At 38.8% G+C, this 24,964-nt stretch overlaps 1 protein-coding gene across 4 annotated transcripts in view; it reads left to right on the top strand.

Moving 5' to 3' along the window:
* Positions 1 to 4,612: 4,612 nt before the first annotated feature.
* The window catches only part of ZMYM4 (zinc finger MYM-type containing 4), a 178,506-nt gene continuing 158,154 nt past the window's right edge, over positions 4,613 to 24,964 (top strand). The window contains exon 1 of one of the 4 annotated variants that reach the window (XM_033422167.2): positions 4,613 to 5,004. In XM_033422167.2, coding sequence (XP_033278058.1) covers positions 4,966 to 5,004 — 39 coding nt within the window. In that variant the 5' untranslated portion in view covers positions 4,613 to 4,965. Of the gene's footprint in view, positions 5,014 to 24,964 lie in introns of all 4 variants that reach the window. The other 3 variants (XM_049697738.1, XM_033422168.2, XM_049697743.1) reach the window with 3 other exon arrangements.

Here is a 24,964-nt window from a genome sequence, read left to right as displayed (position 1 = left end):
CTGGTATGTGAAAAGGAGATAAGCAGTATTTTCTCCATTTTAGGACAAGAAAAACAGGGGTTATCCTTTAACAAAAGAATCCTTCTCCAGGTTTTGTTTTTCTTCTTCAGCTAATTAAAAGGCTTTGTTTCAAAGAAAAGCTATAGACCAGATTTCTAAGTCTTCATTACGCAAAGGGCAGTGTCAAATTGGAGGATCAACTTTTTTTCCATTCCTTCTCTCCATTCCCACTGACACAACCGCAAATACTTAAAACACTGAGATTTAATTGCTTTATCTCAACAGCAGTCACATGAGTTTATAGAATCAAAGAAATCTAGAATTAGGAATAATTAGTAGAGTATTTAACTTAGGGATGGGATATGTGATGGGCAATGTAGCTCCCCTCCACCCCGTCTCATCTGTGGCAGACATCACTAATCAATTACTGAACCTAAATATGGCCCAACAGATGTTTTCTGCATAATGCCCCCAGCTGTCATTACCAAGTAATTGGAGCTGCCAGTGAGACCCTATCTGAACTAATCTAATCACCTTACATTATAACACTGAGGCCCATAAAGATAAAGTGACTGGCCCAAGGTCACTCAGTGGCTGACAGAGAACCCCTATATTGTATAAAGTAAGAATCTGTTCTCTTATGAGCCTTGAATCAATTGACTATGTCCCAGTTCCCAGCAAGGGCACATAAGAGTCTATACAGGGTAGATCATTTCTATCTGGGAAGACAGGTTCCTATGGCATCAAGAAACCCAAGGGAGCAGCCAGAGACAGACAGCAAGACATTACTGTTCCTCCTTGTATTCCAGTGAGGGCAGGGGATAGAGAGGAGGAAAATTAAGATCTTCTACAAGCCTTATAACTATGGAATTCTTGAAACTGTCCCACCAGGTAGCAGGGAAAGAAGGAAGGTGTCCCTCTACAAGTGACAGTCCACAAGAAGGGTGCCCAACTCCCCTTCTGTTGTACTTGTTCATGTTCCCACAACCAAGGTTTAGAAGTTGTTCAGAAACTAAATAACTAAAGTAGTCCTACTCTAGTCACTTTTTATCCCAGCACCCTGTTTTACTTTCTTCTTAACATTCTCAGAATTTATCTAATACATCTAAGCGTGTAATTTTAAGACATATTTGAATCTGACAGATGAAATTCCTTTAGGTAATAACCTCTTTGGGGAAGAAACACCAAGTATTTCCTACAACTTCTCTCTGCTTCTGCATGTGTCCCTAAAATAGCGTTGTTGGCGTGTAGGAAGCGTTATATTGCTGAGGAAGCCTGAGACCTTGGATCCATTTTGTGTCCTTGTACTATTCTCTGACTTCTCTGGATGCTCAACAACCTGTTCATCGCGAGCAGTATATGTTGTAGCTTGGCCTCACTAAGCTTGCTGAGAACATGGGGGCAAACCAGTTCTTCCTGAGATCTGGCTATTACTACTTTTTGTTCCCAGCCCGATCTTCAAAGCTACCTCCCCCTATTCTTGCCAGCCAGTTCTCTTGGCTACCTTCCCTATTCCTCCACAGGGTGTTTGGGAACTTCTGGATACATTCCATATCACACTGGAGCTAAGGGCCCCTCACTTGCAGAGCTCTTTCCAAAACCCTGTATCTAATTTTGTATATGGAATTCTGTGGGAAGACAGAGGCATGTGTCTCTCAATCGTTGCCTCTCTTATCTCTCTCTTCCTTCTTCCCTCTACCTTTTAATTAAGAGTCAGGCTTTTCTTTTACTTCCCTATGTCACAGGTTCATGGCAGAGCTGTCCTAGATGGAAGGAGTATCTCCTCTGGAATGTAGGAGAATATGAGATTCTTATGATGTGAACTTCATAGGTTAAACAGAATTAAGGAAATTTAGCAAATTCTTTTTCTCTCCACTAAGCCTATTCTAGTCTCTCCTGATTAGGGAAATAAGTCTCAGAGCTACACTTCAGACAATAGTCTATAATGGAACATAATTTAAAGAAGAAAATTAAAATCAATCAGTTTGATATTCACAAAATATTACACCATTATATTCTACATTTTTTAAAGAGAAGTCAGAAAATTGGATTAGTATGTGAAATATCCCTTTTTAAATGTTGGCATATAATCAGTATCTTAATTTAAAAATTATAAAAATATATAAAATAATATGCCCTTTTGCTGTTAGGAACCAAAAGTGTTCTAAGAGACTTAGAGGTATTAACTAATTATCCCAAAAACCTATTTTACAGATGAGGAAACTGAGACACAGAGCAAGTAACCTGACTAAACTGTACATGGTGCAAACCAAATACATGACTGTGAGAAAAATTTGTCTGCAAAACCACCAATCTGCAACCTCCTGTTTAAGATATATTTGCATAAGCTAGAAAGAAAAAGGCTTTGAATTCTGACTTGGCTTCTCTGCTGAATGATATTGGACTGTCACTTAAAAAAACCACTTAACCTTGCAGTGCTCACTAAGTGGTGGTTTTCTATTCTCTCCTTCCCCCCACATGGATGACTGCTCTGAACGCTCATGGTATGCTTGTATATTATCTGGAATGCATAAATCCTGCCTACCGTTCAAGACCCAACACACTCCCAATACCTCTAGAAACAGTCTGATATAGGAGACAGCCCTAGGCTCTGTTCCAGTCCTGATATTGTTCCTAATCCTTTGTGTGATCTCAAGCAAGTCACATCTTATCTCTGGGCCTCAGTGGCTCCGTCTTTAAAATGTGGAGGAAATCAATGGCTTTAAACTGTATTCTGAGAAACAGAACATTTCTCTAACAGTGGGGGCATGAAAGAAGGAGAACAATGAGTGCAAGGGGGAAGCTGGGTGAACAGGCGTATGGCTTCTCCATTTCCACTTCAAATTTAGCAACTCCATTTTAAGCCGCCAGATTTTATTAGAAGGAAATGACTAGACCTTTTATGTACCCAAATTCCCTGGAACTATCTTTTCTTGGCTTCTCTTTTTTTTTTTTTTTTTTTTTTGCGGTACGCGGGCGTCTCACTGTTGTGGCCTCTCCCGTTGTGGAGCACAGGCTCCGGACGCGCAGGCTCAGCGGCCATGGCTCACGAGTCCAGGCTCTCCTGGCATGTGGGATCTTCCCGGACCGGGACACGAACGCGTGTCCCCTGCATCGGCAGATGGACTCTAAACCACTGCGCCACCAGGGAGACCCTCTTGGCTTCTCTTTTGAATTCCTTCTTGTTCTTAACATGGAACTGAAGGGTCTGACGCGTCTTTTAAATTCTGGCTAAGATAACATTTATTTATTTATTTATGGCTTTCTCTCCTCTTTCCTACCCAAAAGTGAAATTAAAGGTGAACAAGGGTAAGCAAAGACCAGCACGGAAACTTCTAGCAATCTCACAGAGAGTTTTCAGCAAAATGTGATGGATTAGGAAACTTCTTAGTTTCAAAACAGCTACCAAGTAACATATAAAAGTTAAAGTGACACACAAAAGTTATTATCTCATTATCCTGTAATTTTATGAGTTGCTCCTTTGCATTTGAATATATCTCATCATGGGGAATGCCTTTCAGGAAGCAAATTCTTTGTATTTCTTTCTTATATGATTGCCCCGAAGCTATCATTGTAACTCCATTAGGGCAATTTTTCTCCATCTGAGGGTGGGGCACTGGAATGGATGAAGAGGAATGGATCAAGCCCTCATTTTCTTCAGCCATCTTCAGCTCTGGTTTCAGGGCAAGATAGACCCAAATCTCCTTCCCAATTTTCTGCTTAGAGAATAAGATGCTCATGCTTTGAGTCAGATTCTCAAAGTTCCTTCGGTGGAGGTGAATGAGGACACACAATATTTGCAAACCATCACACATCTTCAGAGGATAATTACAGTACTCTTGAAATATCATGAACTTTCATTTTTAATCTTCTAGATTAAAATGAATTTATTTCTTGTTTCGAAGACAGCTTGGTGCATTGAAAACCCTGGAGGGTTGTTACTCAAGTCTTGATTCTAATTTCACACCAACCTCTACATGCTTTGGGGCAAATTACTTCCCCTGACCAGGCTGCACTTTTACCATTGGGAACTTCACAGTAGATGGTTCCTGAGATCCTTCTCGATTTAGATATTCAAAGGACAAATTACTACCGGGGAAATTATCTCCAGTTGTTTGTTCAGTCTTCAAAATCACCAAAGGATTTGGCTTTGACATTAGGCTATCAAAGTTGGCCCTTAATAGTCTACGTCCTGTGCTTCAGATCGGGCTGTCTAAAGGCAGGCAAGCTGGATCTTCTTGAGATGACTGGCTTGTTCCCTCATTGCTTGGGATTCTTCACATTCAGAGGTCCACTGTGAACCTCAGCTCACCACCATCTTCCCCTTACAATGGTATCTCTGCAGTCAGGTGTAAGATGGTGATCTGGACCCCTCATTGACATTTCACCCAATACTCCAGACAGCCCTTTCACTAATTTCTTTCATTCCTCCTTCATCACTGAGTCATGGTCCCTTTAAGGGAGCGGCCATAGTTGAGTAGTGGGAGCAGCTGCTGGCTGCAAAAAGACTTGCAGGATTTGGCCTACCCTGGGCCACTCAACGCGCACGCTCGGGACCGGGGGCTTGGTGGGAAAGGAAGGAGGGGCTTAGGGTGCGCCTGCGCATCAAGGGCGCGCGCAAGGGGCTGGTTTGGTGATCCCTTTAAGAAACCGCAGGCGGAGGAATTTCTCTGAGAGAAAATAATCCTACTCACAGGGCCCCTTGGAGGCCATTAACCCCCCGAGTCCCGGCCCCCCCCCCTTTCCCGGGCAGGCCCTACCGCCTACGCGCGCACCCGTGGGATCTCAAGATCTCCGACCCGGCGCGCGGCATCCGCCCCCTCCCCACTGTAAGCGCCAGGCTCGGCCAGGTCCGGGGAAGCTGCCGCGAGGCGGCCGTGCCTGCAGTGTGGGCGGGGGCCGGGGGCCCGAGAGGTTCCGCCGCCACAGCGCTGGGAGCCGCAGTGGTTCCGAGCGGGGCTCAACATGGCGGAGAGAGAGGTGGAGTCCAGCCCCCGAAAGAGGGTAGGTGAGGTGAGGCAGAACTCGGGCGGCGGGCGGCGGGGGGCGGGGCGGGGGCCGCGTCCCGGGGCCGGGGCCGGGAATGGGCCATGCGTAGTCTCGTGGAGGGGTCGCCGAGGCCCGGTTGGGGAAAGGTTGCGGGCAGAACTGAGGCAACCTTGGGTCTGGAGCGCGCTTAGAGTGGTCCTTCGGCAGGTGGGACAAAGATTTGCTGCTGGTTGGGAGGGGGAGGGGCGGGGGCTGTTGTTTGGGTTTCTTTATTTTTCCAACACTGGGGGTGGGTTATTTGGGTCAGGGGAGGGAAGGTGTCAGATACTTAAGTGCATCTTTGGTGAACCAGAGTCTGGAAGTTTAACAGGAGAGAGGTCAGGTGGGGGTGGTGGTGGCGGGAATGAGTGGTGGAGGGGTCTTCGGTGATACCATCGCGAATTCATTTTCCTGCCTCCTTTCCACTCCCCCCCCCCACCAACCGTTATCAAGACCAAGGTGGAGGTGGTGCTCTTACCTGAGAAGAAGTGGGGTCGTTGGCATGCCCTGATGTATGAGAAAGATTTTGGCAACTATGAATGTCATTTTCTAGTCTAGCCCCTTTACCAACATTTAAGAACGGGGAAGAGTGTGACAAGTTTTGTCATATCAAGGATGTACCCAAACAACCTGCAGAGGCGAAGCCAATTCCACATAGTTGTTGAGTGCCTTTTAAAGTTTGTCTTGAAACTTTTCTTATTTAATTCTGAGTGATTTTTTTTTTCAGATGGAGAATAATACAGTACTGTCGATTGAGCAGTATTTTTAGATTTTTTCTTTTACCCCCCGCCGCCCTCCCGCTTAGCGTGTTAAGCAGTAAGTTTACTACCAGGAATCTTCCTTTTTGTGAATGGTATCAAAATGAAGTTAGTGTTAAGCTAACTGCCTAAAAAATTACTGCGTAATCTTTATTGAGAATGCCCTTTCGATTTATCATAAAGTTAGCAATCTCATATAGATAATACAACTAACATTTTGAGTGCTTACCATGTGCCTGGCACTGTGCTTTATAGGAAGAATTAAACCTCACATTTACTATGTAAAACACATTTTGCAGATGAGGAAATGTAGGCGTAGAGGGGTTATATAGTTAAGATCAGGTAGTTAAGAGGTTGAGCTGGGATTTGAATCCATGTTTGTCCCAACTACGGTGCTTGTTTTGCATGCCACATAGCTTTTAAAATCTGTGTTTCTCTCCTTAAAAGCTTAAATGGTAAATAACGAGGGAATTGTCAAGCAGTATTTTTTCCACAATTGATTAGGAAAATATTTTCTACTACATAGCTGAAAAAATTTACAGGGAGTGTCCATAGTATCCACCATCTAGAGAGTACCGTTAACATTTTACTATACTTGTTTTATCACGTATTAATCCACATTTATCTCTTTATTCATCAGTTCTTATTTTAATGCATTTCACTGTATTGAGCAATTAAAATTTATTGTTGATAGTCTTAGGTTTATAAAATTTTAGATCTTCCTCATGCAATAATTAGATCTTCCTCATACATAGGACAAATTAAGCCATGTGATAGTATGTCCAAATAGTTCACTTAGTATAAATATTGGTTATGGAATGCATGTGTTTTGAAAATTTAAATTGTTCTTCATGCTGTGAGCCAGTTTTAAACTGGATCCTCATTATGCTTGAGTGAAGGCGTATGGCATGTGGTCCACCAATTAAAATATAAAGAATAAATTATTTTAGATGTGTAATGTTTATTCAAGGAGGTCTCTGAATCCAATTAATACTAGTGCTGTTGTCATTCACAGTATAAGATAGAATGTTTTAGAAAACATCTGTGTGCTTTGGTAACAAATTCAACTAGATATTAAATACTTCTTTCTCTTCTAATATACTTAAAAGGCGCCACACTGGTAGCAGTCTAAACTTTTATTATTATTTTATTTTATTTTATTTTTTTTTTGCGGTACGCGGGCCTTTCACTGCCGTGGCCTCTCCCGTTGCGGAGCACAGGCTCCGGACGCGCAGGCTCAGCGGCCATGGCTCACGGGCCCAGCCGCTCCACGGCATGTGGGATCTTCCCGGACCGGGGCACGAACCCGTGTCCCCTGCATCGGCAGGCGGACTCCCAACCACTGCGCCATCAGGGAAGCCCTAAAGTTTTATTATATTTTAGCAGTATGTAATATACAGAGCACTCGTACAGGTTTTCCCCATTATTTTACCAGTTTCATTGTGGAGGAAGGTTACAGTCAGTGTCTTTTAGGCTCCATAATCCATTTTGGTTTTGATAGTTTGGTTAGAATGTTCAGTAGAGTTGTCTTAAATGGTACACATGGTGCATGTGCTTTTTTCCTTCATTTTTCGTCTGTGCCTGTGCTTAAACTCCACGTGGATTCCATATGTGTACTTGAAGCAGATTAGTGGGGACTGTGTACAAAAGTACAGTATCTTATAAAATAGTTTGCCTTGAGGTAGTTAGGCCTAGATAATAAGTTTAGATTATTTAATCTGAAGTTTCATTGATGACATGGTATTGTATTTATGATGCTTACTGCCTTTGACTTTTATAATCATAAGTCACAAAAAATTGTTGAGTACCTGTGCTAGTTCATGAACTATATGCTAGGCATTGTGCTATGGTATATGATATTTATGATAATTTAGAATTATATATTCTGACTCTTCTGCTATATTGTGAACTCCATAAGGGTAGGGCCATTATATGCTTTTTGCATCTCCAACACCTATGACCTTCACATAATAGGAACTCAGAAATGGATTTTTGGTAAGAAAAGTTTACCTGTTGCATTAGAGGCTCTATGGCTTGGGTACCAAGTTATCTGGTTTGTAATTCTGGGACCTTCAGTTATCTTTCATATCACCCTTTACACCCTAAATTCTCTTCTGTGAATCCAGATTTAAGGATCTTGTGATCGTTCTGGATTACGGTTAGATGGGAGAGTGTGTTTTAAAACCATTGAGTTAACAACCTTAAACTCTTTGTAGGTCTGCCTGGTGTCTTATGTTTGTGGGCACTTAGGACAATAGGTATTAATTAGGTAAGATTGATTTGATTGTATTCAGACTATATCTGAATGCCAGTCTCTCAGTTTGTGAACACGGGGAAGCTGAATATGTGGGTGGGTGAGCACTACATCCATCTATCATCTCTGCCTTAGAAAGAACCAAGTTCAAATGAAGGCCAGTATTTTTTTTTTTTTTAAGACACTGAGTTTTTTTTTGTTGTTGTTGTGGACAATTTTTAAAGTCTTTATTGAATTTTGTTACAATATTGTTTCTGTTTTATGTTGTTTTGGTTTTTTGGCTACGAGGTATGTGGGATCTTAGCTCCCTGACCAGGGATCACACCCGCACCCCCTGCATTGGAAGGCGAAGTCTTAACCACTGGACCACCAGGGAAGTCCCTGAAAGTCAGTATTATACACACACACTCACACTCTCTTACTTTAAAGTCAGGATACTTTTGAGATATTATTTATGAGTTTTTTAAAGACTGTAAAATTTTTATTTTCTGAAATAAGTTTTAAAATTCATTGCGTAGGCTTGTAAGTAGAGGGGTTATTTTATGCATGGTTATTATAATAAACTATTAGAAGCATGAGATCTAACTAAATCTGGTGGCCATATTTTTTTGTGAAATCCCTTTATCTTTTCAAAGGTTACATACAAAATAATAATAACTTTTGTAAATGTATGTGTTATTACCTGGTCTAGTAAGTTGTGTCCATTTTCATACTTAAACTTTTCTGTATGTTAAATTTGAGGTATATGTATTTGGCATGCTTAATAGAAAGAGAAAGCATATGTATAAGTAGTATGCTTCCATTTTTGTAAAAACAAAGTGATCTTTCTTCCTCACATATGTGTCTATACTTGTATATGTATGAGCTTGGAGAAACTTGTGGAGGACACATGTCAGGCTGTTACCATTGATTACCTTCAGCAGGTGGGGATGAGAAAGGAAAGTGAGACTAAGGGGGAGAATGTTGCAAAATACTCGGGGTATAATATTAAGTGAAAATGTAATCTACTTTGTTATTTTAAGTATGTAAAAATTGAACGTGCATGTAGACAGGGATAGAAAATAACATGAACAAATGAAAACATTGACTTTACTACTGATGGAATTATGGAGAAGTTTTGTTTTGGATTTCTGTTATTTTAATATTTTATAATAAAATAATTGCAAAAGGTTTATCCCTCTTAATTCCTTAATGAACTTTTTATCTTCTGTGTTTTGGCTAAATGTGTTGCTTAAAAACATGGTGGTACATATCATTAAAAATATTTGCAGATCATGTGTACATAGTGTAAGTTATCTACTTTAAGAATGCATTTGGCTCTTCATATAGAGAGCATTTCGAAGAGACGATTCTAGTGTTGACAGTGATCCTGTATTGTTTTCACAGTGCCCCTCTTGTAACTAGCAGAGGCTTCTGTAAATAATGATAATACCTGGTATTTATAAACATTTTAATTTCCAGTCATTCTAAATATTTTATATGTAGTATGTTTTTTAATCCTCATTAATTCCATAAATAGTAGTTACTGTTATTGTCCCATTTTATAAATGAGGAAACCGCAGCACAGAGAGAGCTCAAGGTCATGATATAATAGGCTAAACCAGGATCAAGTACCATTTGAAAAACTGTACTGTTTGATAAACAGTATAGGTTAGAATTCATTATACTAACATGCAGTAATTAAAAAACATACATTAGTTATTAATATATATGATATATAGTAATATGTGTAAATAATAGTATAGGTTCAGAATTCATTATTTGGAATTTTTGGTTGTTAAAATAATATTGAATTAGGGACTTCCTTGGTGGTCCAGTTGTTACGACTCCGCACTTCCTCTGCAGAGGGCACAGGCTTCGATCCGTGGTTGGGGAACTGAGATCCTGCGTGCTGCGCGGTGTGGCCTCCTCCCCCGAAAAAAACCAGGAAGAAACAAAACAAAAAACATTGAATTATATTTAAATCAAATCGATGTAAATTACTTCTCAGGAAGCATCAAATTAACTTTCTGCCTATGAAATATATGAGATAACCTTAAAACATATGCAGCTCACATGTTTATTTTTAAGAAATATATACCAAATATTTTAAAACTATGATTCATTTTAAAGATAAAGCTATGTGCTTCCTTTGAAAATGGAATGATTTTATTATATACTAAAGAGAATATAAATAGATAAATGTACAATTGCAATTTCTCTGGATATTTAGAAGATATTTTTGAGTTCTGTATTAGGAGACCAACTTTTAAAGAAGACTAACTACTACTACTTTTTTAAAAAAGACTGACATTTCCCTTAAATATTCTGATTATTTTACTATGAGTTAACAGTATGTAATTATTTTAGCAAAAGAAAGAAAAAGAAAGCATTTTAACGTAGTATTGGGCTCTACCATACAAAGTTGCTAATATTCGACGTACAGAAATGCCTTTTCATATGGCTCAACCCAATAGTAAGAGCATGGGCTTTTCAAAGTCCGGTTATGTTCATCCTCTGGTATTTAGCAATAATATACCCACACTCCCTTTCTTATGCTTAGGGAATACTTATAATGTTATTTTAATTTCATTCTTATCGTTCTGGCCTCCCAGAATCTTGAGTTAGCTGCCTTCCTGCCTTTGACCAAAGACAGTAACCTGAACAAACCTTTTTTGTCCAACATATAGGCTACCCACTAATCTTTGAGGTCAAAGATCATATGTGTTCATCTTTCTTTACATTTCCCAAAATGTCTTACAAATTTATATATATACACTCACATGCATACTACACATTTATAGGCAAAATTAAAAAACTTTGTTTCATAATTCCATATCAATATAGAATATAAAATATAGATTGGTACAATAAACCCCATGTTCTTAATACCCAGTTTTGGCAACTAAACAGTTATCAACATTTTGCCATTCCTGTCTCATCCAACTTCTTCCTTCATTTCTCTTTTCCTTTCTTTCTTTGATTAAATAACTTCAAAGAAATCTCAGGTATCACATCATTTAATCTATAAATACTTCTGTATGTATTTCTAACAGATAATTAAAAAGAAATACAACCACAATACTATCATACCTAACAAAATTAAGAGTTTCTTAATCCAGTTCAGATTTCTCTGATTCTTTAAATGTCTTTTTACAATTGGTTTGTTTAAGTTGCTATCCAAATGAGATTTACCATTTCATTTGGTTTATATGTCTCTTAAGTTTCTGTTAACTTTAACCATCCCCCCCATCCCCTGTCCCCTATAGCCCCTGCACTTTTTCTCATGCTATTTATTTGTTTAAAAAACTAGCTTATTTGTCCAGGAGAATTTACCACATTCTGGTTTTGGCTGATCGAATTCTCGTGGTGTTTAACGCGTTCAATTACCCTTCATATTTTCCACAAAATAGTTAGATATAGAGCAGTGGTTCTCTATTTTGGCTGAAACATTAGAATTACGTGGCGAGCTCTTAAATATCCTGATTCCTAGGTCAATTAAATCAGAATTCATAGGGTGGATTCTAGGCATCAGTATTTTAAAAAATTTCCCAAGTGATTTCAGTCTGCAGCCAAGGTTGAGAACTTGAATTGGTAGAGCTTTATGAGATTTAGGTTCAGTTTCTTTGGAAAGAAAAATTCATAAATAGAGTGATTGTATAATTTATTTCCCATCAGACAATTTTAAGAATTAAAGGGTGTGCTATTTAATAATTACAGTGGGACAATAGCCATGAACTGGGACTGTCCTGTACTAATTAGGACGTATAGTCACTCTATTAGGTGATGCTGCAAATTCTTAATTGCATCATTCTAGGAGGCAACTAAACAGTTATCGATATTTTGCCATTCCTGTCTCATCTAACTTCTTCCTTCCTTTCTTTTTCTTTCTTTCTTTCCTTTCTTTCCTTGCTCCCTCCCTCCCTTCTTTCCTTCCTTTCTATGAAATAACTTCAAAGAAGTCTCAGGTATCACATCATTTAATCTATAAGTACTTCTGTATGTATTTCTAACATAAGAATTAAAGAAAAATACAACCACAATACTGTTATACCTAACAAAATTAAGAGTTCCTTAATCCAGTTCAGATTTCTTTGATCCTTTAAATGTCTTTTTACAATTGGTTTGTTTAAATCACTATCCAAATGAGATTTACCATTTCATTTGTTTTATATGTGTCACACTTAGTGATACTAAAATTGATCAGTTTAGGTTCTGTCAGCAGAATCCAACATAGTTCTTAACTTCTCACCTAATGGATTTATCAGCCATTGATGATTGTTGCCTACATCCACTATTTCATTAGAAGAGTGATTTTCTATCATCTCTCCTATATTTATTCACTGAAATTCTTTCATAAAGAGTTCCTTTATCAATTATTTGGTTACCCTGTAAAATCATTTATACAGGAGAAGCAGAATAAATCCTTATTTTTTCCCCTTTGTATACCACTCTTCAGAAGAATGAATTGATACCTTAGCAAATCCCAAAGTTGAGGTTTGGGAGGGGATACCACTGTGAACTCATGAATTTTAATATAGTTTATATATTTAAATTTATTGTGGTTAGTATTCTTTTTTTTTTTTTTTTTTTTGCGGTACGCGGGCCTCTCACTGTTGTGGCCTCTCCCGTTGCAGAGCACAGGCTCCAGACACGCAGGCTCAGCAGCCATGGCTCACGGGCCCAGCCACTCTGCGGCATGTGGGATCCTCCCGGACCGGGGCACGAACCCGTATCCCCAGCATTGGCAGGCAGACTCTCAACCACTGCGCCACCAGGGAAGCCCCCTAGTATTCTTTTTGATGTTTAAATTTGTCAAATTTTTGATCAGTGGGTGTCTGTATTAGTTTCCGAAGGCTGCCATAACAAATTACTACCAACTTGGCTTAAAACAACAGAAATTTGTTATCTCACAGTTCTGGAGGCTGACTGAAAATAAGGTGTTGGCAAGGCAGTGTTCTCTCTGAAGGCTGTAGGAAAGAATCCTTCCTTGCCTCTTCCAGCTTCTTGTGGATTGATTTGTGTTCCTTGATTTGTGGCAGTATAACTCCAGTTTCTGCCTCCATCTTCACACTGCGGCCTTCTCTCTATGTCTTTCAGTGTCTTCTAAGGATACTCTTCATTGGATTTAGGGTCCATCCTAATTCAGGATGCTCTCATCTCAAGACCCTTACCTTAATTACATCTGCAAAACCCATTCTGCACACATTCTGAGGTTCTGTGTGGACATGTCTTTTAGGGGCCACAGTTCAACCCACTACAGTCCTCCCTTTTGTCCCCAAACTTCATGTCTATTCTGTATGCAAAGTACATTCACCTCATCTCAACACCCTGAAAGTCTCAACTCATTACAACGTGAATTTTTAAGCCCAACTCATCTAATATCATCAGCGCAAAAAGTCCCAAATCTCAGTATCTCAACCATCTAAATTAGGTATAGGTGTGACTCTGGGTATGATCCATCTGGAATAAAATTTCTCTTTATTTGTGGACCTGTGAAACCAGAAAACAAATTTTCTACTTCCAAAATACAATTGTGGGACAAGCATAGCATGGACATTGCTTTTCTAAAAGGAAGAAAATGGAAGGAATAAAGGGATCACTAGTCGTAATCAAGTTCAGAACCCACAAGGACAAGAGAATAATTCTCAAGACCTGAGAATAATTCTCTGTGACTTGATCTTCTGCCCTCTGGGTCCATGAAGGCACTGTAGACCCCTGTTTTGGGCCTGCTTCTCTAGCCTCTGCCTTTGTGTCTGTGGCTCTGTCTTTGGAGTCATTTTTCTTTTTCTTGAAGAGTAGCACTTGTTTGCAGCTGAGTAATTTTATTAGCTCTTTCCTGCCCATAGAATTCCAGAAGTCAGTTTTTTTTTCCCCCACTTTGTCTAGTCTCTGTTCCTTTAAGAACAGTCTGGCCGTGTTTTTTCTGGTTTAATAATGCTCAAAAACCTGTGAGTCCCTTCTATGTATTAAGGGTATCCACACAGTTAGAAAAGATAGTTCTTCACAGATCTTTCCTGGATAACCCCGTCTCTATTCCTGACTTAAGTTGAGATGATTAATTGGATCCATGAGTCAGACACAATATCTTCAGTAAGTGGTTGCCCAGCTACACCCTTCACCCTCTCCCTAGAGCACGCTTTTCTTATAATGGATTTCCTAATTTTAGCATCCTTTGCAATCTAGATAGGCTCAAATCATTAAGAGTTGTTTCCTTTTTGCTTAATGGTTCCTTGTTCAGTTTACCTCTTTCCTTTCCCTTTTTCCTATAAGCAGCAAGGTGTATCCAGGCTCACCTCAACACTTTGCTTAGAAATCTCCAAGTTCATTGCATCCAAGTTCTGCCTTCTACCTAACAGTAGAACACAATTCAGCTGAGTTTTCTGCTCCTTTCTAACAAGGATCACCATCTAGTTCTCAGTAACATATTCTTCATTTCCCTCTGAGATCTCACCAGAAGCACCCTTAACATTTTTTTCCAACATTCTGTTCATAGTATATGTATTCTCTAAAGTAATAGTAGCTTTCTCTTTTTTGCTCCTCACTTCTTTCTGAACCTTCATTAGAATTGGTGAATACAGATATATCTATATTTGTACCAACCATCTCTTCAAGGCAATCTAGACTTTTTCTATCATGCTTCTCAAAATTCATCCACCTTCTACCCATTTCCCAATTCTAAAGTTAGTTCCACATTTTTAGGTATTTATTACAGCAGCACGCCACCTCTATGTACCGAAATCTGTATTATTTTCCTAGATTTGGCAGACCAGGTCACCAGAAACTTGGTGGCTTAAAACAGCAGAAATTTATTTTGCACGGTTCTGGAGGCCAGAAGTCCAAAATCAAGGTGTCAGCAGGACCATGCTGTCTCTGAAGACTCGGGAAGAATCCTTTGTCTCTTCCAACCTCTGGTGGACCCAGGTGTTCTTTGATTTTTGTGGCAGCATTCCTCCAGTTTCTGCCTCCACCTTCACATGGCCTCCTCTCTCTGTTTCTTCTTTTCTAAGGATGATCTTCATTGGATTTAGGGCCCACCCTAATCCAGGGTGATTTCATCTCAAGATCTTTATATTAATTACATCTGCAAAGAAGTTTATTTCAAAAAGATCACATTCTTAGATTCTGGGTGGACATATCTTTTGGGGGGCCACAATTCAGCCTACAACAGGGTCTTTAAGGTTAGTACCTGCATCCTTTTTAAAAATTGTTATTATTTTATATTTAAACAATTACCTTAAAATTTTCTCATGTCTTAAAATATACACAACATAAAATTTATCATTTTAATCATTTAAAGTTTATAATTCAGTGGCATTAAGTACATTAACAATGTTGTGCAACTATCACCACTATTTCATCCCAAACAGAAACTTTGTATGTACATTAAGGCATAACTCTCCATTGCCTTTCCCTCCAGCCCTTGGTGTGTTTTCTGCCTATTCTAATCAGAATTTGCCTATTCTAGGTATTTCATATAAGTGAAATCATAAATATTTGACCATCGGTGTCTTAGTTCACTTAGCATAATGTTTTCAAGATTTATCTATGTTGAAGCATGTATCAGAACTTCATTTTTTTAATGGCCTAATAATAGTCCATTGTATGTATGTAACACGTTTTGTTTATCTGTTCCTCTGTTGATTGATGCTTGGGTTGTTTCTACCTTTACGTTGCTGTAACCATTGCCATACAAGTATCTGAGTTTCTGCTTTCAGTTGTTTTGAGTATGTACCAAGAAATGGATTTGCTGGGTCATATAGAAATTCTATGTCTGTCTTTTTGAGGAATCACCAGACTGCTTTCCACAGAGGCTGCACCGATTTCCATTCTTACTAGCAACGCATGGGGGTTCTGATTTCTCTGCATCCTCTCCAACGCTTGTTCTTTTCTTTTGGTAATAGCTATCCTAGTGGGTGTGAAGTGGCATCTCATTGCGGGTTTTTTCCCCATTTTATTGACATATAACTGACGTACAGGATTGTATAAGTTTAAGGTGTACAGCATAATGATCTGACTTACATTCATCATGAAATGATCATCACAATAAATTTAGTGAGCATCCATCATCTCGTATAGATACAAACTTAAATAGAAAAAATTTTTTTCTTGTGATGAGAACTCTTAGAACTTATTCTGTTAACAACTTTCATGTGTAACATACAGCAGTATTAATTATATTTATCATGTATTCATTGTAGTTTTGATTTTTTTTCAAGTATAGTTGATTTACAATGTTCAGGTGTACAGTAGAGTGATTCAGTTATACATGTATATAATCTTTTTCAGATTCTTTTCCATTATAGGTTATTACAAGATATTGAATATAGTTCCCTGTGCTCTACAGCAGGTCCTTGTTGTTTATCTATTTTATATATGGTAGTATGTATCTGTTAATCCCAAATTCCTAATTTATCCCTCATTGTGGTTTTTTTGTTTGTTTGTTTTGCCCTAGCGGCTTGGGGATTTTAGTTTTCCGACCAGGGATTGAAGCTGGGCCCTTGGCAGTGAGAGCAGAATCTTTTTTTAAAATAAATTTTATTTATTTATTTATTTTTGGCTGTGTTGGGTCTTGGTTGCTGCGCGTGGGTTTTCTCTAGTTGCGACGAGCGGGGGCTGTTTTTTGTTGCGGTCCACGTGCTACTCATTGTGGTGGCTTCTCTTGTTGCAGAGCATGGACTCTAGGTGCGTGGGGTTTAGTAGCTGTGGCTTGTGGGCTCTAGAGTTCAGGCTCAGTAGTTGTGGCACACGGGCTTAGTTGCTCCACAGCATATGGGATCCTCCCAGACCAGGGATTGACCCCATATCCCCTGCATTGGCAGGAAGATTCTTAACCACTGTGCCACCAGGGAAGTCCCGAGAGCACGGAGTCTTAAACACTGGACTGCCAGGGAAGTCCCTTGTTTACACTGTTTTGATTACTGTAGCTTTGTAGGAAGTTGGAAATTGGAAAGTGTAAGTCCTCCAACTTTGTTTTTTTTTCAAGATTGTTTTGGCTACTTGGGGTCTTTTAAAATTCCGTATGAAATTTAGGATTTTTTTCTGTTTCTGTGAAAAGTGCCATTTGAATTTTGATAGGGATTGCATTGAATCTGTCAGTCTCTTGGGAAGTATTTTTCATCCCAACACTATTAAATGTCCCAATAAATGGGATGTCTTCCAATTTATTTAGGTCTTCTTTAATTTCTTTCAGCAATGTTTTGTACAAGTCTCGCAGTGTGTAAGTCTTACACCTCCTTGGTTAAATTTTTCGAAGTATCAGTGAGTGCAATACACCACATTGATAGAATGAAGGAAAGAAACACATGATCATGTTTGTTGATATAGGAAAAAAAAGCATTTGAAAAAAAACCAACACCTTTTATAAAAGCACTTAAGAAACTAGGAATAGAAGGGAACTTTCTCAACATGATAAAGGCCATATATGAAAAATCGTAGCTCACATCATATTTGATGATGAAAGACTGAAAATTTTTCCCCTCAGGATAGGAATAAAACAAGGATACCCTATTTTGGCATTTCTACTCAATGTATATGAAGTTTTAGCCTGAGCAGTTAGGCAAGAAAGAAATGAAAGACATCCAAATTGGAAAGAAAGAAGTAAAACTGTATTTACAGAGGACATGATCATGTATGTAGAAACCTCTAAAAATCTACCCCCCCACCAAAATCAAACCCTGTGGGAAATTCAAAAAAGTTCAGGGTAAAAAAATCAACACAAAAAAATCAGTTGTATTTCAATACACTAGTAATGAACAATCCTGAAAGGAAATCAAGAAAATGATTTCATTTATATTAGCATCAAGAAGAATAAAATACTTAGGCGCCTGTATCCTTTTGACTTAACTCCAGTCGTCCTTGAAAGAGTCTTCCCTTTTTGGCCAAAAAGATGTTTCTAGGCTCATCCTATACATTACCATTTCAGATTTGGAATTAACTCCAAGAACTTCCTTTCAGTGGGAAATGGTAGTTATAGACTACAGTTTGAACTCAGGCAAGTCTTTTGACTTTGGAGTTTTTTTGAGATGGTATCAGCTGTATATTTCCCATTCACTGCTCAACCACATCTGCTTTTCCTTCTTGTTTCACCACTGAAATTCTCTTATTTTTAAAAAAATTTTTATTGGAGTATACGGTTGCTTTACAATGTTGTGTTAGTTTCTACTGTACCGCAGAGTGAATCAGCTATATGTATACATATATCCCCTCTTTTTTGGATTTCCTTCCCATTTAGGTCACCGCAGAGCATTTAGTAGAGTTCCCTGTGCTATACAGTAGATTCTCATTAGTTATCCATTTTATACATAGTATCGGTAGTATATATATGTCAATCCAATCTCCCAATTCATCCCACCCCTCGGAAATTCTCTTTAAGATCACTGAAATGATCTAATAATCACCAAATCTAATTGATGCTTTTTCAGAACTTTCCTTTTTTTTAAAAAAATTATTTTTTTATCTTATTTTTGGTTGCGTTGGGTCTTTGTTGCTGCGCGTGGGCTTTCTCTAGTTGTGGCGAGCGGGGGCTACTCTTCCTTGCGGTGCGTGGGCTTCTCATCGCAGTGGCTTCTCTCCTTCTGGAGCATGGGCTCTAGGCAGGCAAGCTTCAGTAGTTGTGGTGGGCGGGCTCAGTAGTTGTGGTGCATGGGCTTAGTTGCTCCGCGGCATGTGGCATCTTCCCGGACTAGGGTTTGAACCCTTGTCTCCTGCATTAGCAGGCGGATTCTTAACCACTGCGCCACCAGGGAAGCCCCTCCTTTTTTGATCTTTGTTAGACATCTGACCCTATTGCCCACTCCTTCCTTGAAACTTCTCCTTTATTTATAAGAAGGCATTCACATGGTTCTTCTCTTGAATTGCTGCTTTTCAGTCATTTTGACTCTTTGTTTGCCCAGTAGGACTTGTTCCCTCAGCCTGCATTTTTCTTGGGTAATCCCTTCTACAGTGATTTTAACCACTACCCATTAAATACATTATGTGATTTCCTTTCTTCTTTGCTCCCCTGTTGTCTCTAAAACTCAGAATCAGTGTTTCCAAATGTGAGCTTTGACTTGTATTTTCATGTCTTACAAATATTGCTAAGTCATTATGCCTAAAATGGAAGAACTCTCTGTATCCTTGACAAGTACTTACTCTCCCAAAGAGTGCTTTGTTCCTTCTTAACCTGTTTTTCTTCCTGTGTTATCTCACCCAAGTTAGAAACTGAGTTATCTTGCTTCTTCCCTTTCTCTTATTAATCCAGTTTTTGTTTTTGTTTATTTATTTATGGCTGTGTCGCATCTTCATTGCTGTGCTCGAGCTTTCTCTAGTTGTGGTGAGCGGGGCTACTCTTTGTTGCGGTGCGCGGGCATCTCATTGTGGTGGCTTCTCTTGTTGTGGAGCACGGGCTCTAGGCGTGTGGGCTTCAGTAGTTGTGGCTCGCGGGTTTTAGAGCGCAGGCTCAGTAGCTGTGGCGCTCAGGCTTAGTTGCTCTGCAGCATGTGGGATCTTCCTGGACCAGGGCTCAAACCTGTATCCCTTGCATGGGCAGGTGGATTCTTAATCACTGCACCACCGGGGAAGTCCATTAATCCAGTTTTAATTGGTAAGTCTTGTTGAGATTATCTGATATGATTTTAATTAAATTAATTAATAAAAATTAAATTTATTTTTAAAAATTTATTTTGGTTGCTTCGGGTCTTAGTTGCGGCACGTGGGATCTTTTGTTGTGGCGTGCGGGCTTAGTTGCCCTGCAGCATGTGGGATCTTAGTTCCCCGAGCAGGGATCAAACCCGCGTTCCCTGCATTGGAAGGCAAATTCTTACCCACTGGACCACCAGGGAAGTCCCATGACTTTTTTTTTTAAATAAATTTATTTATTTTTTGGCTGTGTTGGGTCTTTGTTGCTGTGCGGGGACTTTTTCTAGTTGCGGCGAGCGGGATCTATGTTGTGGTGCGCAGGCTTCTCACTGTGGTGGCTTCTCTTGTTGCAGAGCATGGGCTCTAGGCACGCAGGCTTCAGTAGTTGTGGCATATAGCTTCAGTAGTTGTGGCGCACGGGCTTAGTTGCTCCGTGGCATGTGGGATCTTCCTGGACCAGGCATCGAACCCGTGTCCCCTGCATTGGCAGGTGGATTCTAAACCACTGTGCCACCAGGGAAGTTCCAACTCTCATTTTTTTATAAGGTGAATGATCCAGAAATACTAAGTTTTCAATCTTGTCGAAAGTCTTGGAAGTCCCAAGTCCCATGATTTTTAAAACTTTATTTCTCCTGCCACCACCCTAGTTCTGGTACTTGTTTTACGTGCTTTGTCTTTTTACTTTCCTTGCCTTCACGACTCGTTTTCCCTTTCCGTTCTCTACTGTTTCCTCTACCCCATTCATTTTATACGTTGGAGACTGATTTATCTTCAGAAATGAAAATCTGTTCATCTGTAAGGTAACACATTGGCTCCCTCACTACTATTCTAATTCTCCAAGATAGGTCCTCTTTGGATTCTCTCCCTGTGGCAAGCGGCAGGTTGCCTCACAGCTCTTACTCTCATCCTAGTTTACTTTTCCTTCATGGGAGAGTTTCTTTTTGGTTATCTCTGCTACTATCATGTTAGCTTTGGTAGGGGTTCTGCTTGGGCTCTGCAGCCCAAATGTGGAGACAGAATCTTTGCTTAATTCCACCCAACACAGCTGAGATCAAGATCAGGCTATGACTTTTACACAAGGCTATTAAAAGTTTAGCATAGTAGGAGGGAATTAGAAAACAAATACAACTGGCTCTTATATATGGCTGATCTAGGAGAAATGGGCAACATTTATCTACTAAGCCTTCAGCTTGTCTAGTGAGCAGAGGATATCTTTTCTTTGGAACTTGGAAGCAGTTTGACATCTGGGGGAAAGAACTCATTCCCCCCTCCTTCTAAGGAGCTAACATCCTGAACTATAATTTCTTGTTTTTTGGCTGACTAACATTAAGAATAGCAGTGCACTTCAGGAGATTCAGTCTCCTTTCTTCGGAGATGTAGTGTCATATTAGTCTTTGGCTCCAGTGGAGCAAATAGATCAACATTAGTGTAAGAGAGATTGGTTCATTCAACAAATATTTAAGACACATTTTACGCATGGTTTTAGGCGCTAGAGAAATAATAATGAACAAAAGAAAAAGAAAGTCAAGGTTTGTGCTAATGGGGGGGGCAAGATAGAAAATAAACAAGAAATTGATAAAGTAATTTCAGGTAGTGAAGAACATAAGAGAGCACAGGATAATATGATAGTTAGTGATTGGGGTGGGAAGAAACAATGTTAGATATTTCTCTGAGAAGCAGTTTGTGGTATTAAATATGAGCTCTTAAAAAGATTCCTTTAACTCCTGTGTGCAGGATGAACTTCAGGGAGCAAGGTGGGCAACAGGGTCAGTTAGGAGGCTCTTTGGGTGTAATGCTTGTGTGAAGGTAACCATTGTTTGGGGTAGGTGGAGATGGTGAGAATTGGTTGTGATACATTTTAGAGATGGAGTCAATAGGACTTGTTGATGGATGAATGTAGAAAAATAAAGAAGACTGCTGACCCCTAGGTTTTCACCTTGTTAAACTAGATAGTTGGTGGCACTATAAACTGAGGTGGGAAAACTGGAAAAGAATATACGTAGTAATGGGGATGAAGGAGGAAACTTATTTCTTTATATAACAACTTCATTATAAAGTGTAGGTTAGAGTTTCTCAGTCTCAATACCATTGACGTTTTGGACCACGTAATTGTTTGTTTGGGGCAGGGCGAATTGTTCTGTGCATTGTGGATGTTTAGCAGCATACCTGCTCTCTATCAACTACATGCCAGTAGCCCTCATTCCCCATTTGTGAGAACTAAAAATACCTCCAGGCACAGCGAGATGTCTCCTGAGGGGCAAAATTGCCCCTGGTTGAGTACCAGTTCTCTAGATATTTTTACCATATATCCTAAAGACCTGTCCAAATTGTTCCAACTACTTCTCATTCCATTCTCTAATAGAAATTCTGATAATACAGCCACATTGATTGACAGGCCATTTTTTCTTAACCTTCGTGCCTTTTTAAAAATCATAATATTTCATTCAGGTATAACTACTACTTATATAATTTTGTTTCCTGAATTTTTTTAACCTAAGTTTTTGTCCTAAGCACTGCTTCTGTTATTAAAAATATACTTAACATAATTTTAATGACATTGTAATATTCTTTCCTACAGATAAACCATAATATAGGAATATTCTCCAGTTCTTAGGTTGTTTAAAATTATTTCCTATTAAAAATGAGGCTAAACTAGGGAAAAATGCTGGGACAAGGGAGTGATAGACAAAGGGTTTGAGATTTCTTTCTGGGGTAATGAAAATATTCTAAAATTGATTGTGGTCATGGTTGTATAACTCTGAAGATACTAACACTGATTGAATTGTGCACTTTAGTGTTTTTTTTTTTTTTTTTGCGGTACGCGGGCCTCTCACTGTTGTGGCCTCTCCCGTTGCGGAGCACAGGCTCCGGACGCGCAGGCTCAGCGGCCATGGCTCCCGGGCCCAGCCGCTCCGCGGCATGTGGAATCTTCCCGGACCAGGGCATGAACCCGTGTCCCCTGCATCGGCAGGCGGACTCTCAAGCACTGCGCCACCAGGGAAGCCCTGAATTGTGCACTTTAAATGGGTGAATTATATGGCATGTGAATTATATCTCATTGAAGTTGTTACTGAAAAAGGCTAAAGCAAACAGTATTATGTGTAATTTTTGTCTGTAACTGTAGAAGTGAAATTACTGATTCAAGGCATGTGAAAAATATATTTAAGGTTTATAGAGGTAAAATTTATATAGAGTAAAATTTACCCTTCTTATTGTACAATTCAGTAAGTTTTCACAAATACATATATTTCAGTAACTACCAACATAGTCAAGATGTAGAACAGTTCCATCAACCCCCAAATTCCTTCATGTCCCTTTACAGCCAGCCTGTCCCCTACCTCTAGCCCCGATCTGTTTTCTTTTCTGTAATTTTGTGTTTTCAGAAAGTTGCATAAATGACATAATACAGTATGCAGCCGTATGAGTTTTGCTTCTTTCACTTAGCATAATGTATTTGAGATTCATCCATATTGTTGCATGCATCAGCAGTTGCTTTTTATTGGTGACTAACATTCTATTTTATGGATGTAGCACAATTTGTGTATCCACTTGCCAGTTGAAAGACAATTGTATTATTTATAGTTTTTGGTATTTATGAATAAAGTCATAATATTTGCCTATAGGTTTTTAAAAAATACTATATTAAGAATGTACTTAATACAGTAAGAACATACCTTTAACAATTTGCTGTTTCAAAAATTTTAAAGCAAAGTATACAAATGGGAAAAAAAAACTCTTCATAAGTTTATTATGTTGGGTATAATTTGTTTTTTTTTTTTTGGCCGCTCTGCGCGCAGCATGTGGAATCTTAGTTCCCCAACCAGACGTTGAACCTGTGCCCTCTACAGTGGAAGCCCGGAGTCTTAACCACTGGACCGCCAGGGAAGTCCCTGGGTATAATTTCTTTATATTTGTTCAAACTTAACCCTTTCCACAATGAATTTGGGGCAGTTCATAAAAATATATATGAAAAAAAGATTAAAAGAAATAAGGACAGGGGAGGTGGGAGGAATTGGGAGGTTAGGATTGACACATATACACTATTGATACTATGTATAAAATAGACAACTAATGAGAACATACTGTATAGCACAGGGAACTCTGTAATACACTGTGGTGACCTACATGAGGAGGAAATCCAAAAACGAGGGGATCTGTGTATATGTATAGCTGATTTATTTTTCTGTACAGTAGAAACTAACACAACATTGTAAAGCAACTATACTCCAATAAGAATTAATTAAAAAAAAGTAGAAACAGACTTAAAAAAGGACTGCAGTAGGAAAATACAGATAATTCTAATGTTGTGATTGATCAGAGAATACGATTATGTAAGTGTGTGCCATTATTAAACGGAGCAAACATTACTGGATCCACTTAAAAAAAACAGTATTTTCTAGCAGTGATTCTAAAAGTAATTTCAGATGTGAATCTTCAGTAGGAGACACTGAGATATAAGGAACAATAACATTTCCTTTTTAACAGCAAACAACTGAATTTCTTGTTTATAGGTTTTTGTATACACATACGTTTTCATTTTAGGTAAATAATTAGGTGTGGGACTGCTAGGTCATATAATGTTTCCTTACATTGCATTTTGAGAGTTATTTATGTATTTTGGATACAAATCTCTTATTAGATATGTGTTTTGCAAATATTTTTTCCTAGTCTATGGCTCAATTTCATTTTTTTTAAAGTGTTTTTCAAAGAGCAGAAATTGAGATTGATAAATGTACTCACAGACACAAATTTAATTTTCTGGGAATCAGCACATAGATCACATCAAAGGACCCAGGAGAAGACATATCATGGTGTATTTCTTTTTCCTAATTTTTTCCAAAACAAGTAAATTTTTATTGAAGTATAGTTGATTTACAGTGTTGTGTTAGTTTCAGGTGTACAGCAAAGGGATTCAGTTATACGTATATTTACCTATTTTTTTCAGATTCTTTTCCATTGTAGGTTATTACAAGATATTGAATGTAGTTCCCCTGTGCCATACAGTAAGTTCTTGTTGTTTATTTTATACAGAGCAGTGTGTATCTGTTATTCCCAAATTCCTAATTTATCCCTCCTCCCTCTTGCCTTTTGGTAACTGTAAGCTTGTTTTCTATGTCTGTGAGTCTATTTCTGTTTTGTAAATAAGTTCATTTGTATCATTTTTTTAGATTCCACCTATAAGTGATATATTTGTTTTCTTTTCCAACTTGCTTCACTTAGTATGATAAATTCCATCCCTGTTGCTGCAAATGGCATTATTTCATTCTTTTTTATGGCTGAGTAATATTCCTTTGTGTGTGTATGTGTATATATATATACATACGTA

This window comes from Orcinus orca, chromosome 1, assembly GCF_937001465.1.
Source record: "Orcinus orca chromosome 1, mOrcOrc1.1, whole genome shotgun sequence".
NCBI lineage: Eukaryota > Metazoa > Chordata > Mammalia > Artiodactyla > Delphinidae > Orcinus > Orcinus orca.
Note: the sequence above shows the minus strand (reverse complement) of the source record. Positions and strands in the feature narration are given on the sequence as shown.